The 17,454-nt window shown below is 47.0% G+C and overlaps 2 protein-coding genes across 4 annotated transcripts in view; one reads left to right on the top strand and one right to left on the bottom strand.

The window, feature by feature from the left end:
• The window catches only part of ACSM3 (acyl-CoA synthetase medium chain family member 3), a 50,883-nt gene extending 46,314 nt beyond the window's left edge, over positions 1 to 4,569 (top strand). For 2 of the 3 annotated variants that reach the window (XM_079759791.1, XM_079759790.1), the window contains 5 exons: positions 517 to 618; positions 1,375 to 1,616; positions 1,721 to 1,820; positions 3,967 to 4,086; positions 4,432 to 4,569. In XM_079759791.1, coding sequence (XP_079615917.1) covers positions 517 to 618; positions 1,375 to 1,616; positions 1,721 to 1,820; positions 3,967 to 4,086; positions 4,432 to 4,518 — 651 coding nt within the window. In that variant the 3' untranslated portion in view covers positions 4,519 to 4,569. The remainder of the gene's footprint in view (positions 1 to 516; positions 619 to 1,374; positions 1,617 to 1,720; positions 1,821 to 3,966; positions 4,087 to 4,431) is intronic. The other variant, XM_079759792.1, reaches the window with a different exon arrangement.
• ERI2 (ERI1 exoribonuclease family member 2) lies at positions 4,125 to 13,529 on the bottom strand. The gene is made up of 9 exons (XM_079759782.1): positions 13,441 to 13,529; positions 13,172 to 13,239; positions 13,012 to 13,095; positions 11,595 to 11,722; positions 10,943 to 11,099; positions 9,776 to 9,876; positions 9,458 to 9,539; positions 8,808 to 8,896; positions 4,125 to 8,603 (listed from the first exon to the last, which is right to left on the bottom strand). The coding sequence occupies exons 1-9, from the start codon at positions 13,461 to 13,463 to the stop codon at positions 7,278 to 7,280; spliced, it is 2,058 nt and encodes a 685-aa protein (XP_079615908.1). The 5' UTR covers positions 13,464 to 13,529; the 3' UTR covers positions 4,125 to 7,277.
• Positions 13,530 to 17,454: the final 3,925 nt, after the last annotated feature.

A 17,454-nucleotide genomic window follows, 5' to 3' on the forward strand; every position in this document is an offset into this window, starting at 1 on the left:
CTTCGAATAAGTGCTCAGTGAACGCTCCCTTCCTGAGGGGTCTGGGAAGGGTCAGAGGACAGGCTGAAAGGGCTCACCCTCACTGTTTCCGCTGGTTCCGTACGTCGGTGTGAAGCCAGGTGCTGCTTGTTCCACAAAGTTTGAAAACCAGTAGTGAAGGTCTATTTCAGAGGAAAAGACAATTGCTAAATGATAAAAGCAGTTTGCAAAAACAATACATTATAAAATGATCCTATTTTTTCCTATGTCTATATCGTCTCCAAAAATATTTCCAAAATGTGATTATTATGGGATGCTACAATTAAAACTTTTATTCTTTTTTCACATGTGGCTAACCTGCATTTTATATATTTTGCAATAAGAATTTAACTAAGTACATTTCTCTTAAGAATTTAAAGTATTCTTAAAATTTGTTTGAATTATTTAAATGGCAATAAATTAAAACAAAATAAGCAAAGCAAAGATTAAGAGGTGGCATTAAGTAAAAATTCCCTTCATTGTTCTGTTTTATCCTAGATTTTAGATGCAAATGGCAATGTTCTACCTCCTGGACAAGAAGGAGACATTGGCTTTCAAGTTGTACCTACGCGACCAGTTGGCCTTTTCACTCATTATGTAGTAAGAGGCTCATTAAATAACTTCTTCTTTTCTATTTGTTTCTCAAAAGTCCTTGGTAATTATCTCTACTCGCCACAAAACATGCCTAAGAGAGGTACTTGGCCTTTTCTTGAGAGACCCCTGTCCTAAGACAGAGAACTGGGAAAGCGCCCATGCTGGCCGGAGGAGGCTCGGGCTCCCGGGCTGGACCACGCCTCCAGCCATGCCGCGGGCGGAGGGCGGCCCACCCAACACCGCCATCACTGTCCTGGGATCCAGTGCGTGGTCTCCCTTCTTGGGAGGGGTGCGAGGGATAGAGAATGGGGCAGGAGCGCAAGTGCACTTCTTCCACCGAAGGCCTTCCAAGCTCCTTACAAATGTATTTCCATCCCTAATCACAGTGTACAGTAAGTGCCAGGTTTACATCAATTCATCCAAGGCCTATGCTCTACTTGCTGGTGAGTTTTAAATAAGTTAGCAACACATCATCTTTCTTCCTGCCAAAGTTCAGAACCAATTCTATTTCCGTGTAAAACCAGACAAAACACCATAGAAACAACTGACTGTCCTTTGAATTATTAGTGTTGGTTCTTTCCTTGAACTCTGAGTGTTCCTTCTCTCATTCCTGCCAGTGTTTGATATTAGCCACTTAGCCAAAGGCAGCCTGCCCCTCTGAGCTTGAGCTTCTGCAGCGTTTGCCCTGTGGTCCACCTACAGAATTCTCTGGGTGGAAGCGTGCCTAGTCTTTGTAACTGGCTCCCCTTCCTTATTTCACAGGCTGGCTCCTCTTCTTCTAAGGCTTCTCCAGGGCAGGCTTCTTCCTCTGCACACTACGGGTTCCGCGGAACAGAAAAGTCACATTCACGAAACAAAATGCTATTTGTTTCACAGGATAACCCTACAAAAACAGCGTCAACTCTCCGAGGCAGCGTCTACATCACCGGGGACAGAGGCTATATGGACGAAGACGGGTATTTCTGGTTTGTTGGGAGATCAGATGATGTCATATTATCCTCCGGGTAATTTCTGCAGCTGTGCGTATGTCTGTGTGAACCGGTCATCGGTGCTCCGGAGTGAACCTGCTGCTCACGTTATAAATGCCTGTTGTATGTCTCACCTCCAGCTACCGAATCGGACCGTTTGAGGTGGAGAGTGCCCTGGCTGAGCATCCCGCGGTGGCGGAGTCGGCTGCTGTCAGCAGCCCAGACCCCATCAGAGGAGAAGTAAAGAACGAATTCGTCTCCACTGTATAATGTGTTAGCAGCTGACACATACTTAAATAATAGTTCATTGAAACAGAATCCACTTACTGTGCAAGTCAGATAGAGATGCGCTGGTCCGGAAGAATTGCTACAGAATAAAACTGCAAAACATACTACAAGGAATTTTACTCCTCTCCATGGAGGGCCAGTGCCCTCTCAATTGATTTTCACATTTTAATAATTTTTAGTTATTTGATGTGGTTACTTTGCTTTTATTTATTTATTTATTTTTACTCCTCACTCAAGGATGTTTTTTTCATTGATTTTTAGAGAGTGGAAGGAAGGGAGGGAAAGAGGGGGAGAGGAGAAAGAGAGAGAGAGAGAGAGAAACATCGATGTGAGAGAGGCAATTAGTTGCCTCCTGCACACATCCTGACTAGGGCTGAGGATTGAACCTGCAACCCAGGTACATCCTCTAGATCGGGAATCAAACCCGCAGCCCTTTGGTGTACAGGCCTGTGCTCTAACCACTTCACCACACCAGCCAGGTACTTGGCTTTTAAAGTTTTATTTTCAGCCAATGACTTAATTTGCCTATTTAGCTACATTTTCACAATTTTCAAAAATGTGTATTTTCCACAAGGCTTCTTTAAAAGACACCACTTCCAACAGGGACAAAGGGGTGGGTGGCTTTGTTACCACTGTCCTATGGATGGGATAAATTTATATACATGCATATACATACACACAGTTAGTTGCACAACTGCCCCATGGCACATGTAAATTAGAAATGTTCAAGGGGTTTTGGTAAAGACAAAATTGAATAATTTCTCATAAAATGTTATAACATTGCTCACTGGTATTGCAATGATCGTTTCTCACTAACTGGTTGCCCAAAGTGGCTTACTGTTTCAAACAGTTCATTTTCAATCAATATTTGCTCTCAGACTGTGGTGGATAGGTGGCAGCTTACCTTCAAGCCGAACTCGTTCAATCTCAAACTCCGCTTCCTACTGGGAGTTTGGCCTCAGCCTGCTCAGTGCAGGGTATTTCATCTTAAAAGCTGCAGACGCCTCCTGGAGCTGTGCCCCGAGGAAGTGCCCGCCACGGAGTGCCGGCTGGTGGGCTGGATTTGGTGGCGCATTGCTATTTGACTCACCTAGAGTTGCCCCTCGGAAGGCAGTGATGGAATGCTGGGTAACACTTAGAATCTCAATATACTCTTGAAGTGGCTACACAGGAGGGCGGCCTTCTGCCTTCTCCACCAAAGGTCCAAACACTCTGGGCAGGGCTTTACAAACCGTTCAGGGAAGGGTGGACTTTGAGCTAGATTTCTGAGCAGAGTGATGACAGCTTCCCTGTGTTCTGCCAATGAGAGAGCAAGGCCACCCCACACCTACTCTTGTTCCTCAGCGTCAGGCAAGTGGGTCAGAGCAAGAGCACACTGGCTGTGGAATCTTCCCACCGTGAGCCACCGAAGTGTCCGGGACAGAGGGCGTGGCCTCCAGGCATCAGGCAGGCCCAGGGACTGTCATCAGGTGGGGACCCAGCCGCTCGGTTCCACAGCCTGGACAGTGCTTAGTGTACTGCGTTTCCAACAGGACACTTGGCTCTTTTGGTTCATTCTCACCTGAGGGTATTTTTCCATTGAGTTTTAGGGAGAGTGGAAGAGAGAGGGAAAGACAGAGAGAAACATCGATGTGAGAGAAACACATCGATTGGTTGCTTCCTGCACGAGCCATGACCAGGGCCTGGGCTGGGGAGGAGCCTGCAACCAAGGTACATGCCCTTGCCTGGAATCGAACCCTGGACCCTTTGGTCCACAGGACAATGCTCTATCCATTGAGCCAAACTGGCCAGGGCAATAGGAAACTTTTTGACAAGAACAGAGAGAGGTAACGAAGTGGAGTTCAAGATGTAATTAGATGAGAAGGTTCAAGTGTAGATCACAAAGCAGGGGTCCCGGAAACTCTCTTGTATTAGATACAGAACAGGGGGTATGAGAGCCGACTGGCGGACTGAAGAGCCCAGAGTCAGGATCAAACCCTGTTAAACCTCCAGGCCTTCCACCAAGCACTTAGATTCCCAGTCAGAGAAAGTAAACAGGACACACTAAAGCATAAAAATACACAACTGATCTTATTGGTGTTTCAAATATTTATTTTAGGTAGTAAAGGCTTTTATTGTTCTGAACCCCAATTACAAGTCACACGACCAAGAACAACTAAAAAAAGAGATTCAGGAATATGTAAAAAACACTACAGCGCCTTACAAATATCCTAGAAAGGTAGGTATTCTAATTATGATATTTGCTTAGTGTTCTGAAAAATTTGTTTTTTTTTTTAATTTTAATGAACATTCTCCTCAAACATACTACAGCAAATGACATGGATAAGAATCAGAACCTTTGAGATTAAATTAAACTCTTAAATTTTGTTGGGTCATCTGGCTCATCATCAGACTGGGAGTAAAATATTAAATACCAAGGAAAATCTCAAGTCCTCCTTTCTCCCTTTTCGGTGTTACCAAAACCTCATCCCAATGTGTCCTATTCTCCACCTAGAGTTCATATAATTGACTTTGTCTAAAAATGAAAACTACCAGGCTAATTTTCTTCCCTTGATACCAACAGGTAGAATTTGTTCAAGAGCTGCCGAAGACTATCAGTGGGAAGATAAAAAGAAATGAACTGAGGAAGAAAGAATGGGAAACTATTTAAAACCATTCCATTAATTATCACAGCATCCATAAAACAAAGACTGTAAAAACCACAAGATTATGAAGAGGTGATAAAAATGTGATAGTATGCTTATAAACTACTGATTTTAAATACCTTGTGGTTATAACAAGAGGCTGAATTTTGAAATAAAATAGTAAATTCCTCTGCATTGGTGTCAGTGTTCTTATAACTTGATAATACAAAAAGAATACCATCTATTGATGAGAAATTTTAAAACGTAAAATATAGAAGCAGTTTATGGACCAAATCTCTGACCTGCTGGTTTTCAAATCTTAGTTGAATAATTCTTCTAATATGCTAATATACAAATCAGAACCAATCTTCAAGCATTGAAACAAAACTGAATAACTTGTAAGTTTTTAGAAGCACAAAAAAGTCAAATTACCATAATTCTCAAAGTAGAAATAGTGACCTGAAAAATAGTTTAGGGATTTTTATTAATCATATTTTTATTCAAGTAATTTAAAATAGTTCAAAATTAGTTTCAAGACTTAACTATAAAAGAAAAATATCATATACTATTGTTTATTATCCTATACTAGGGGCCCAGTGCATGAATTCCTGCACCTTGACATGAACTGTGGGCCGTGAGGCTGCGGTAGGCACAGGGGTGTGTCCCGGCCCATTCTCGGTGCCCTCACCTGGCCCCTCCCACCGCGGTCTCCTGGTCCCGTCTACCAGCAGCCCTGCTCTTACCTGCTGTCAGCGCGGAGTAATCAGGACTGGCGCCAGGCACCGGCTGCGGGTGCGAGTGGCAGCTCCGGTGCAGCAGCGGGTGCGAGTGGGACTGTCGCTGGCAGCGGGTGTGAGAGGCGGCTGCCAGACCCGATCGCCCCTCAGGAGCAGGGGGAGGTGGAGAAGCCCTGAGGGGAGATCGGGGCTGGCAGCTGCTGCTCACACCCACTGACAGCGCTGGCAGCAGATGTGAGTGGTGGCTCCGACGCTGGCAGCAGTGCAAGGGGGGCTGGCGCCGGCAGCAGGTGCAAGCACCCAGTGGGACCACGCCGTGTGGGAGCAAAGAATTTTCAGTAACCACCTGAGTCTCTCCCCGATGACAACGACTGGTGCCCCCGCTTTGGTCTGGCACCCCCACTCACCTGCTCCACCATCCCACCGCAGCTGATGCTGCCATGTTCCATGTGCCCACCCTGGTGGTCAGTGCACATCATATCAACCAGTTGTTCGGTTGTTCCGCTGTTCAGTCTATTTGCATATTAGGGTTTTTTATATATAGACTAGTGGCCCGATGCACGAATGAAGATTCGTGCAAGAATGGGCCTTCGTTCCCCTGGCTGCCGGCACCGCCTTCGCTCAGGCCAGAGCAGCCTTTCCGCTCCGGCCCGGAGCCACCTTTCTGCCTTCTCACGCTGCCCAGAGGCCAGGAGCGGCTAGGGTGGTGTGGAAAGCCTGTGTCGCCATGGCGATGACGCAAGCATCCTGCCGCTCTGCGCCTGCAAATTAACCTGCCATCTTTATTGGGTTAATTTGCATATGCACTCCTGATTGGCTGGTGGGCATCACAAAGGTATGGTCAATTTGCATATTTCTTTTATTAGTGTAGACTAGAGGCCCAGTGCATGATATTTGTGCATGGGGGAGGGTGTATCCCTCAGTCCGGCCTGCACCCTCTTCAATCTGGGACCCCTCAGGGGATGTCCAACTGCCGGTTTAGGCCCGATGGAATCAGGCCTAAACCAGCAGTCGGACTTCTCTCTCACAATCCAGGACTGCTGGCTCCTAACCACTTGCCTGCCTGATGAGCTCCTAACCCCTTCTGCCTGCTAGCCTGATCACCCCCCTAACCGCTCCCCTGCCGGCCCGATGGCCCCCAACTGCCCTTCCCTGCCGTCCTGGTCCCCCCCAACTGCCCTCCCCTGCAGGCCCAGTTGCCCCCAACTGCTCTCCCCTGCCGGCCTGGTTGCCCCAACTGCCCTCTCCTGCTGGCCTGGTCGTCCGTAACTGCCCTCCCCTGCAGACCTGTTCACCCCCAACTGCCCTCCCCTGCTGGCCTGATTGCCCACAACTGCCATCCCCTGCCAGCCATCTTGTGGTGGCCATCTTGTGATGACATGAGGGCATCGCGCAAGGGCGCGAGGACCACCTAGGCTTTTATTAGTATAGATAATAAAAGGCTAATATGCAAATTGTCCCCTCGGGAGTTTAATCGCTCACTATGACAAGGGCTGACCAGCAGGGAGCGGCGTGGAACATGGCAGGCAACCAGTGGCAGCAGAGGGGTAGGAAGGGAGCGAGGGAAGGAGGAAGCAGGGAAGCCAGGAATCTGATGGGCCCTGATCACCAGCCAGGCCTAGGGACCCTACCTGTGCACAAATTTCATGCACCTGGCCTCTAGTATTTAATAAATACAGTTTACAAAATATTTCACTTGTGGTTCTTCAAAGTATGATAAATTTGGCAAATGCCAATATATGAAATATAAATAAAATAGCGTAAGGCATTTTAAGATTACTCATGTTTGGGAATTCAAGGAACAATCAGTCTTCATACATGAACAAAAGACAGAAGTTAGATAGCTGGTGACTGAAATTAGAAGCCTGTGAAATTTGTCTCTCTCTTTTCAGTGTGTGTGTGTGTGTGTGTGTGTGTGTGTGTGTAAAAGTCCAAGTCCAGTCTACAGAGCTCAGATAATGCTGTTCTCATAACTTGTAGCCCTATATGCTTTCCTCTTTACATTAAAGTCACACTAACGTAAAAACATAGTTTAGATATAAAGTTCATCAATTCCTCATTGAAGGTCTGAGTCTCAAAGAATTTTTAGTAGAAACATTTACCTTTTGGTCACAAACATGGCTTGTTTCTGGAGAACTAGAGTTGAGTGCCCCTGAGGAATGAGACCAAATTGTGCTGTTGGCCCTCTCCTTTTTAAGTGTTTGTTCCCATTTGAAATAACCACAACATTTTCTGTTTTCTTGGTGTTTCCCAATAGGGCAACAGTAGAAGACTTTCCCATGGTTTGGTCCATTATTAGAAACAACAAGTCTCTTGGACCTTCGGCCACACTTGCATAATGGAGGTGTCACTTTCCCACTCTTCCAAGGCCCTTGTAGGTTAACAGTAGGAGTGAAGACAGAGGAGAGGAGCTTCCGAGAGCTCACTGGGGAGCCATCACATGATGTAGGCTTTTCTTCATGAATAGTGAAGGGCTGCTTTTTAGCTGGGGGGAAAACTGGAGGGCTGGGTGGATTCCTTTTAGTACCACCTAAAAGAAGACATTTCCCCAGAACTGAAGGGTAAGACATACTGGCCTTAACACTGTTCAAACTGCTTGATTTGCACTCAGGTAATTTAAAGTTAGAAACATCTGACCTTGGATCTTTGGCTTCTTTTACATTATAAATAGTAGTATGTGGACTCTTATACACAACCGACTTAGAGGTCTCCGATTTTTGAGGAGTTTCTTCTGTGCTTTCAAAGTTCTCATAACTTAGCAATTCAGATTCTTTTAGAACCACTAACCTTTCTCCAGACTTTAATGAAGTAGCTAAGTTCGAGTCACTAATGAGAGGCATATAATCTATATTTTGCTCAGGCTGAGATGCTGGCAGTAAAGCTACATCCTCCCAATCAGTCAACATAGGCAAACAGTCAAGAGCAGAACTCATCTCCACATCAGAAACATGATTGACAGACGAAATGGTAGTTGAAACAAGCACCAAACTGGAACCCATTGTTGAAGCCTTAGATTTGGAATTAAATGCATGATGTTCGTCTTTTATTTGCTTCTGCACAGGTGCACCGATGCTGGGGCACTGCAGCTGCCCCAGAGGAGTAGAGGACTGAGGAGTGAAGAGAGAGAAACAGTTTCTGACGCTGCGAAGACCCACTTTTAAATTGCTCTTTGGTTGTAACTCATCTTGGTTTGCTTTCATGGAATTCATACCAACAGACCTCATTTGAACGTTTTCATGACAATGTATTGTATTTTTAGGCTCCCTATCACTTGTGCTGGGACCCTGACTGCTTCTGCTGCAGGCTGATGTTTCTTCAACTTGATTGGTATTCAAATTTCTGCCCAAAATGTTGGGATTCTTCTTAGTGGGAACCTATGATTCCACAAACAAATCCAATAGCTTTAGCAACTGTGCATTCAGAATTTCTTTAGTACACATGATATGATATGACAAAAAAAGAAAAATGCCATCATTGACTGACATAAATTATTACACTCATGACGTCTACATTTCAACGACCCTACAATTACTTCTGAAATTTGAGATGACAGAATAAAGGAGTTTGATGCCACTGACCTTGTTCAAGGACCTTGTAATTTTCATTAAGCAACCATCCCTGATCATTTTCCAAGCAAGAAGTGCAGTATTCCGAGAATCATCCAATCCTGAGGAAATAAATATCAAACACTATCTTTAGTACCACTAAAAAGAAATACAGCAATAACAACAAAAAGACCCACCACTTAAATGGAAATTGGAACTGTTAGTTTTATGACCATCTACTAGTTTTGATCATGATAAGTTGGTCTGTGGAAAGCTGCGGTAGCCTTACCAATGAAAGACAAGGTCTCCCACATTTACAGAGAAAGAGGTGAAAATTTGTTAGACAGTTCACAAAAATGTGACCAAGATTCTGAGGGGCCATGTTTTGTGAGTTTTGCTTAGTTTTCCACTAGTCCATTGTATTATTTGGGCATTTGTTTAATTCCATTTGTTGGCTAATTCTTTTCATTCTTTTTTAGCAACTGGACAACCACTAGATGGCAATCTTTATCTTACACGCAAATGGTCATTTGACTTAGAAATAATTTAAATTGTATAATTAGAAGGAACTTTTTCTAGGCTGAAGTATTATTAATGACATCACAAAAAATGAGATTCACATAAAAGACTTTATAAAAAATAAAATTACTTACATAATAAAATGATTTTCAGTTTATACTAACCAGAATGTTCCCGTCCCAAGAATTCGATTCCCACCTCCTGCAAGGCGCCACTCAGTCCTTTTGGTTTTCTCCTATAGAAAACCTAATAAATAAATAAAGACATGTTTAAGAAAATGATTACTATTTGGAAGACTGTATGAACCATTCTTCATCATTTTTAGTTCTAGATTTGAATTGCTTATTTTTGTTACATTGTCTTTATGTGAATGTTTCAAAAGAAAATATTTTATTTGTAGAAATCCATACCTATGTGTGGAATAAAATTTAATCATTTTTCAAAAGAAGGAAAATGAACATGCCCCCACCTTTGACCCTTACCTTGTAAGTTACTCTGAGATCAATCCAAGAATTTAAGAACACAGGTTTAAACAGCTGTTTTCTTTTACACTCATACTCCAGGCAAACACCCAAGTCCCAGTCTGCATTAAGTATATTAAAATAGAACAAAGCAATGATGCCAGCAGTTTTTATGCTATTATCATTTATAAATAAACTGATGAAAAATGATATAAAATAGTAAGATTTAGAATCATATAACATGTAATACTATATATAATAATGTAGTTAGTATATAATAATGAGATTTAATTGACTTGTTAATATCTAACAATTATTCACTTTATATAACTGACTGTTAAGAAATGAAGATTGGTAACTAAGCTTCAAAATGATTTATTAAAGATCCAATAAGACATACTGAATATTTCAGAAAGAGTAAGATGTGAAATTATAAGGCCTATATGAAGGTTATCTGCTTTTAACATTCTAAGAGAATATTCATATAATTGAGAAACTAAACATCGCAACCAGAAACCAAGTACACCTATTAATGCTAAGCAGCAATGACACAGCGCTATCATTCTATTAATGGCAATGCTGTATCACAAGCATATAAAAGATCTACTTTAAATGGCCCATTTTTTCCTTGATGTCAACATTAGTAAGTGTGAAATAAAAGCATAGGATATATGCACTAGCCGGTTTGGCTCAGTGGATAGAGCGTCGGCCTGTGGACTGAAGGGTCCGGGTTCGATTCCAGCCAAGGGCATATGCCTGGGTTGTGGGCTCGATCCCCAGTAGGGGGCGTGCAGGAGGCAGCTGATCAATAATTCTCTCTCATCATTGATGTTTCTCTCTCTCCCTCTCCCTTCCTCTCTAAAATAAAAAAATATATATGTTAAAAAAAAAAAAGCAAAGGATATGAGTTGAACAAGAACTCTTTTTATTCAAGATTGTATAAAATAGCATGATAAGAGTTTTCACTAAATAATCTTTACCTGGATTCAGAGGAACAATCAAGATTCTTAAAGTTAAGGCTTAAAGTCTTCAGGCATCCCAGAATGGCAATTTAAAAAATAGGAATAAATTTACTTTTCTGTTGGGCACTTGGATTTCTTTTCCTGGCCAGAAGGCTAACAAGTGTAATTCTTACTGGAGATAAATATTTACATATTACGTAAGAGTGATGCTACGAACTTTTTTTACCTGACCAAGTAACAAATGCACACAATTTTACTTCTGCAGTAGATAGATCTGAAACCCCAGTAGCAAAAGTAATTTTCTTCTGTTGCTGAATCTTCTGAATCCATTTACAGAACTGAGATAAGCAAATCTTCAGAGGGACCCCTTCATCCACTTGAGCCTGAATAGTCACAAAATCTGAGTTCAACAATGAAACTTCATAATTATTGACCACATACTAGTAATTAGGCACTGCGGGGTATATAACAAAGAAGAGGTCCTACTGACAAAGAATTTACCTAGTGAAAAAATGTTGCAACACATGGGAAAGAGATAATTTAATGATTAGAACTCTATAAAGTAAGAAAAATTAGGTTACCATTCTAAAATTGCACAGAAAAATAATAATCCAGACCACCAGAAATTTGATGTATTTCATTTCCATAAAATAGATTTGATATTCATTTTTTCCACACTATTCTAATTTTTAATGATTCTAATGCCCTTCTGGAGGGGACGTTATTTCTTCTAATACTGAATAAACCTAGCTCCAAGTGGTATATAGGTTTTATTTTCTTTTTGAGATTGACTTCTGAATTTTAATATTTGCATCAAACCTGTTTGTTTATTGTTTGGGGGCTGGGGGCAGTGAGAAGAGAAGTAAGGAAGGGCATACCTGCTTTATGCCTGTCAGCTCCATGCAAAATTCAGAAAGAACTGGATGTTCCTGAGGCTGAACATAAGCATGGAACTCAGATTCAATCTCTCCGGTTGATGTGCTCAGCAATACTGCTGGAAATTCAACTACGTGAAAGAATCACCAATTGACACTTAATAAATCACTGTCTCAGTAAAAACATACTAAAATGACCAAAGCAATGTGATGTAATGGTTATAATTAAAGTTATGCCAAAGAATGTCAAAATATTAAAGTTGAGTATGTACTTAAAATTCAAATATATTTTCACCATTAAAAGCCATATGGAAGCAAAAATGTACTTACTCCTTTTTGCAAAGGTTTTTTTCCCCAGTTTCTATGCAATTTAGATTTTGAATGCAATCCTAAAACAATTATTTTTTCTAATTTTTAAAATGTTATCGGCCAATAGCATTATACAGGTTTCAGATATACAATTCTATCGGACATTATCTATATACTAGAGGCCTGTTGCATGATATTCATGCAAGAATAGGCCTTCCTTCCCCTGGCTTTGCTCCCGGCCTCCTGAGAGCCCGCAAGTCCTCACTCCCTGCCGGAGCACCACTCCTGTAGCTCCCTCCGCCACCCCCCTCTTCATAGCAGGTGTCCCGCCCCTCCCAGCCACTCTGCACCTGCATATGCAAGCTAACCCGCCATCTTTGTCAGGTTAATTTGCATACTCACTCCTGATTGGCTGTGGGTGTGGCGGAGGTATGGTCAATTTACATGTTTGTCTATTATTAGGTAAGATCATGTTCACCACCCCAAATCAAGTCTGTCCTTCACACTTACCCCCATGCCCTCTTCTACCTTCCCCCACTAAAAATATTTCATACTAGAGGCCCAGTGCATGATTTAATCATGCACCTGGTGCACCAGCTGGCTGGCTGTCCACTGGTGCACCAGGCCTTCCGAAAGCCTCCGGCGCGGCGGAGGCTTTCGAAAGGCCTTGTGCCGGAGCAGACAGCCAGCCAGCTCCCCCGCTTTGGCTTTTGATCGCGGGGGACCTGGCTGTCTATCCGCTGGTGCACCAGGCCTTTCGAAAGCCTCCGGCGCAGCCATGGCACAGACGCTGTGGCGCCGCGAGCTCAGCGTCCTGCTGGCCCAATCAGCTACCCCGGCCACCCTGAGTCCCGCCCCCTGCGCCTCCTGCTGGCCCAATCGTGGGCGTAGGGGAGTGATGGTAATTTACATATTACCATTTTATTATGTAGGATGATGACACATTTAGGCATTAGGTTTTTGCTCCCCCCCGTTTTTTTGGTAAGTCAGGTTTTACAGTAAACTACTAATTCATCGGCCATCTTGTTTTCTCTAACTGCTGACCTGTTACATCTACACACTTTAAAATGACTCATCTGTGCTCGCCTGGCCTTCGGCAGTTCTCACTTACTTATCTCCTGGGTCTGGTGGCGTTTCCCATCATTCCAGCACGTCGACTCGAAATCAATCACAATTAAGTAGTCAAACAGCTGCCCTGCAAAAGAGGGGGTGTCCTGTGTGAGTCCCCAGCGTGGGGTGCAGCCGCACAGGCACAGGCTGCCTCCACTTACGGCCTCTGCTGCCCGCCGGGCTCCCGCGCGCTGCGCCCAGGGCCTTGCTCCTGACGAGTCCAAGCTGCCTGCAGGGAAGAGCCCGTCAGTACCGCCCGCCGGTGCGGGGGCCGACGACTGACGGACGGACGGACTGACGGACAGACGGACTGACGGACTGACGGACTGACGGACGGACGGCGCCGCTCCCCTCGGGTGCTGTGCGGAGAGCAAACTGACGCCGCCCGCGCCCCGCGCCCCGCGCCGCCCGCCCGCAGCCCTTCGCTTACCGCGCCAACCTCTTGGTCGCCATTCCCCGCACGCCTTCCTCCCGCCGCCCAGCTGCCGGAAGTCTCCCGGCGTCCACTTCCGCTCCGTTCCGGCGGCCCGCGCAGCTGGGCGGGCGGGGCCTGGCGGGGCCTGGCTGTCCCGGCGGCGGCTCCTCGCGGTGCGGAGGGCGGCCGGAGGGGGTGGGGGCGGCCCGGGCCGGGGCGGGCGGCCGCGGGGTGAGGAGAGGGCGGCCCGGGGGTGGGGAGGGGGCGGCCCGGGCCGGGGTGAGCGGGCGGCCGGGGTGTGAGGAGAGGGCGGGCCGGGCCGGGCCGGGGTGAGCGGCCGGGGGTGGGGAGGGGGCGGCCCGGGCCGGGCGGGCGGGGCCTGGCGGGGCCTGGCTGTCCCGGCGGCGGCTCCTCGCGGTGCGGAGGGCGGCCGGGGGGTGAGGGGGCGGCCCGGGCCGGGGCGGGCGGCCGCGGGGTGAGGAGAGGGCGGCCCGGGGGTGGGGAGGGGGCGGCCCGGGGCGGGGTGAGCGCCGCAGCGCCGCCTCCCAGGCTCCCGCCTGGCGGGGGAGCCGCTGCCCAGGGCGAGGCCGGCCGCGGGCGGAGGGGCGCGTCCCCGCGGGAGGCCGGGAGGGTGGCCGTCACTCCCGATGGAGGGGAATCGGGTGGGACCGCCCTTGATTAGGTGGGTGCCGTTCTTTTGCCTGTCAGACCGGCCAACAGTCTCATTTTTATTTTATTTTTATTGACTTCAGAGAGGCAGGGAGCGGGAGAGAGAAACATCAGTGAGGAGAGACATCACCGACCGGCTGCCCCCTGGATGCCCCCCCCCCCCCCCCCCCCCCCGGGACCGAGCCCGCATGTGCCCTGACCGGACTCGAACCCGGGACCCCGCAGGCCGGCTCCATCCACTGAGCCGCACGGGCTGCAGCCTGGCCCACGATGGTACAGGCTTACGTGGGGAGAAGGGTAGGGAGCCCGGGCCGGCGGCTCAGTGGGTACTAGGGTCCCTAGGCCTAGCCTCCTGCCGTCAGGGCCACCTTCTGCCTGTTCGCCGGTCCCCAGGCCCAATGCCGCCGCCGCCGCCACTGAGCTGCCGGGCTGTTGGGATCACCAGCTCATCCCCAGCCGCTGCCGCTGCTGCTGGGGCTTGAGGCGCTGACGAAGGGGAGCACGGCAGAGGCTTTTGCCCTGGAGCCGGCGCGGACAACCGGCTCCCCGCCCCCAATGGACTGAAGGGGACAGGACCCTGAGCACAGCACACCTTGCTGCGGGGTCTGACAGCCTATGCTTGGCAACCGTATAAACCCATACCTCACTCAGTTCCACCTATCAATCTCACACATTTTTGGTTGATATATATAAACTAGGGCCCCAAAATTCGTGCACCTTGAAAGGAACTGTGGGCCGCGAGGCTGTGGTGGGCACAGGGGAGGGTTTTGGACCACCTCTGCGCCCCACCTGGCCCCTCCCACTGTGGCGAGGAGCAATTGGGGCTGGCGCCAGCAGCGGGTGCCAGCAATAGCTGCTGCCCTGATCGCCCCTCAGGAGCAGGGGGAGGTGGAGAAGTCCTCAGGGGCAATTGGCTGGCAGCTGCCTCTTGCACCTGCTGATGGCACCAAGCGATCAGGACCGGTGCTGGGCACTGGCAGCGGGTGTGAGCGGGACTGGCACCGGCAGAGGGTGCGAATGGCGGCTCCGGCGCTGGCAGCGGGTACTAGTGGCGACTCTGGCGCCAGCAGCAGGTGTGAGCGCTGGGCAGGACTATGGCGCTTGGGAGCAAAGATTTTCAGTAACCACCAGAGGCTCATCCTGATATCAGCAACTAGCATCCCGCTTTGACCTGGTGCCCCTGCTCACCTGCTCCACCATCCCGCCACAGCCGATGCCTGCCATGCTTCGCGCTCTGCTGCCCAAGCCCACCATGTTCCAACGCGTCCCCTGGTAGTCAGCGCATGTCAGAGCGACCAGTTGTTCAGTTGTTCCGCCATTCAGTCTATTTGCATATTAGCCTTTTATTATATAGGACTAGAGGCTTGGTGCACGAAATTCGTGCACGACAGAGATCCCCTCAGCCCAGCCTGCACCCTCTCTAATCCGGGACCCCTCAGGGGATGTCCGACTGCTGGTTTAAGCCTGATCCTGGATTGGGCCTAAACTGGCAGTCAGACATCCCTCTCACAATCCGGGACCTCTGGCTCCTAACTGCTCACCTGCCTGCCTGCCTGATCGCCCCTAACTGCCCCCCCTGCCTGCCTGGTTGCCCCCAACTGCCTCCCCTGCCCGCCTGGTTGCCCTATGTAGCCTGCTGTTCAGTCATTTGGTTGTCCCTCACTAACCCCCCTGCCGGCCTGGTCACCCCACGCAGCCTGCTGTTTGGTCATCCATCTGGTTGTTTAGGTTGTGATGGCCCCTGGCTTTTTATATATTAGGATTGGTACATTCCTTTAGGAGTTAGTAATATTTGTCAGAATGTCATATATATATATATATTTATTTTGACCAGGAATGTATCCTAAGAAAATAGATGTGCAAGGATATCTATGCAAGATACTGATAATACTGTTTATAATTATTTAAAAAAATAACAGTGTCATCAATAGGGAATTTTTTTTTCAGATAAATTACAAGTTTTTAGGTAAATTTAGAGAATGGGCTATTAAAATTAAAGAGTCATGGGGGAAATAGCAATAATAATATCTGATGTTTATTAGGCACTAGCTTCAGTCTATTGTACTTGCACTACCTCACTGATTTTTCCAATCTCATGAGGTAAAATTATAATATAACTCTATATAGTTGAAGAAACTGCATCTTAGGGAGGTTAAGGCACTTGTCCAGATAGTAAAAGTGGTATTTGAACTCTGGTTGTGTGAATCCAGGGTGTGAACTCCTCACCAGTATACTCTGCTGCCTCCTTCATTACAATGAAAGTGGTAATTATCTCTTGAGTTGTACAAGTACAGGACAGGTGACTTTTATTTTCATTGATTGTCTTTCATCTATTTTACCTTTCTCTATCATCTGACTCTTTAATAAGCAAAATACCTATATATATAAAAGGCTAATATGTAAAGTGTCCCCTGAGGAGTTCGATCGGGAGTCCAGGAGTTTGATCACTTGCTATGATGTGCGCTGACCACCAGGGGGCAGCGCTGAACAAAGGAAGGCCCTGGCCAGCAGCTGGCAGCCAGGGAAGGAAGGCTGCCCAGCCGGCAGCTGGAAGGCCCTGATCAGCCCTGATCGCCAGCCAGGCCTAAGGACCCTACCCATGCACGAATTTCGTGCACCAGGCCAGTAGTGCTTTAATAACCAGATGTAAGTGCAGAGCTCTTTTAAGGAGGGGTGGAGCATCAGTGAACTCCCTGTTGCCCTAGGATAAAGTCTAACTCCTTAGCTTAGACCATGTGATCTTCTGTGGTCTGACTCCTGCTTTTCTCCTCTCATATCTCTACTGCTCTGTAGCATGCAATCTTGGCTCTGGCCAAACCAAACTATATGTTTAGACACAATGTTTCCTTCTACCTGGCTGACTTTATTTTCAAGGCTCAACCCCATTATTTTTATCTCACTGACATTGTCCCCCAAACACTCTTAACCCTCAAGGTGACCGTATAAACCCATATTCGCCTCTTGGCTCCTAAACCTTTACTAGTGGCCCGGTGCATGGATTCGTGCACATTGAAAGGCAATCCTCTCTAATAAAATGGTAATATGCAAATTAACCATCACTCTGCTACATAAGCCACACCCACCAGCCAAGCCACGCCCACCAGCCAATCAGGGCGAGTATGCAAATTAACCCCAATCCAAGATGGCTACAGCCACAGAGAGCAAGGTTTCCCAGGTAACAGAGGAAGCCAAGCTTTCCATAGCCGTTGCAGGCATAAGCCTCCACTCAAGCTACAAAGTTTCAATTATAGAAGGTAAACAAATTCAAACAAATGGCCCCAGAATGGAGCTTGAGAGAGCAGGCCAGGGTTGCCGGCGGCAATAGGGGAAGCAAAGCTTTCCAGACACCCTGGCCGGGCC

This window comes from Cnephaeus nilssonii (assembly GCF_951640355.1).
Source record: "Cnephaeus nilssonii genome assembly, chromosome: 2".
Lineage (NCBI taxonomy): Eukaryota > Metazoa > Chordata > Mammalia > Chiroptera > Vespertilionidae > Cnephaeus > Cnephaeus nilssonii.

Excerpts from the sequence above, each read along its gene's own strand:
- ERI2 (XM_079759782.1), bottom strand. The coding sequence starts at position 13,463 with ATGGCGACCAAGAGGTTGGCGCG. Across the intron at positions 11,100-11,594 it reads AGCTGACAGGCATAAAGCAG|GCTCAAGTGGATGAAGGGGT; the intron begins GTATGCCCTTCC and ends GTGACTATTCAG. Across the intron at positions 8,897-9,457 it reads CTTGGGACGGGAACATTCTG|GATTGGATGATTCTCGGAAT; the intron begins GTTAGTATAAAC and ends TTATTTCCTCAG.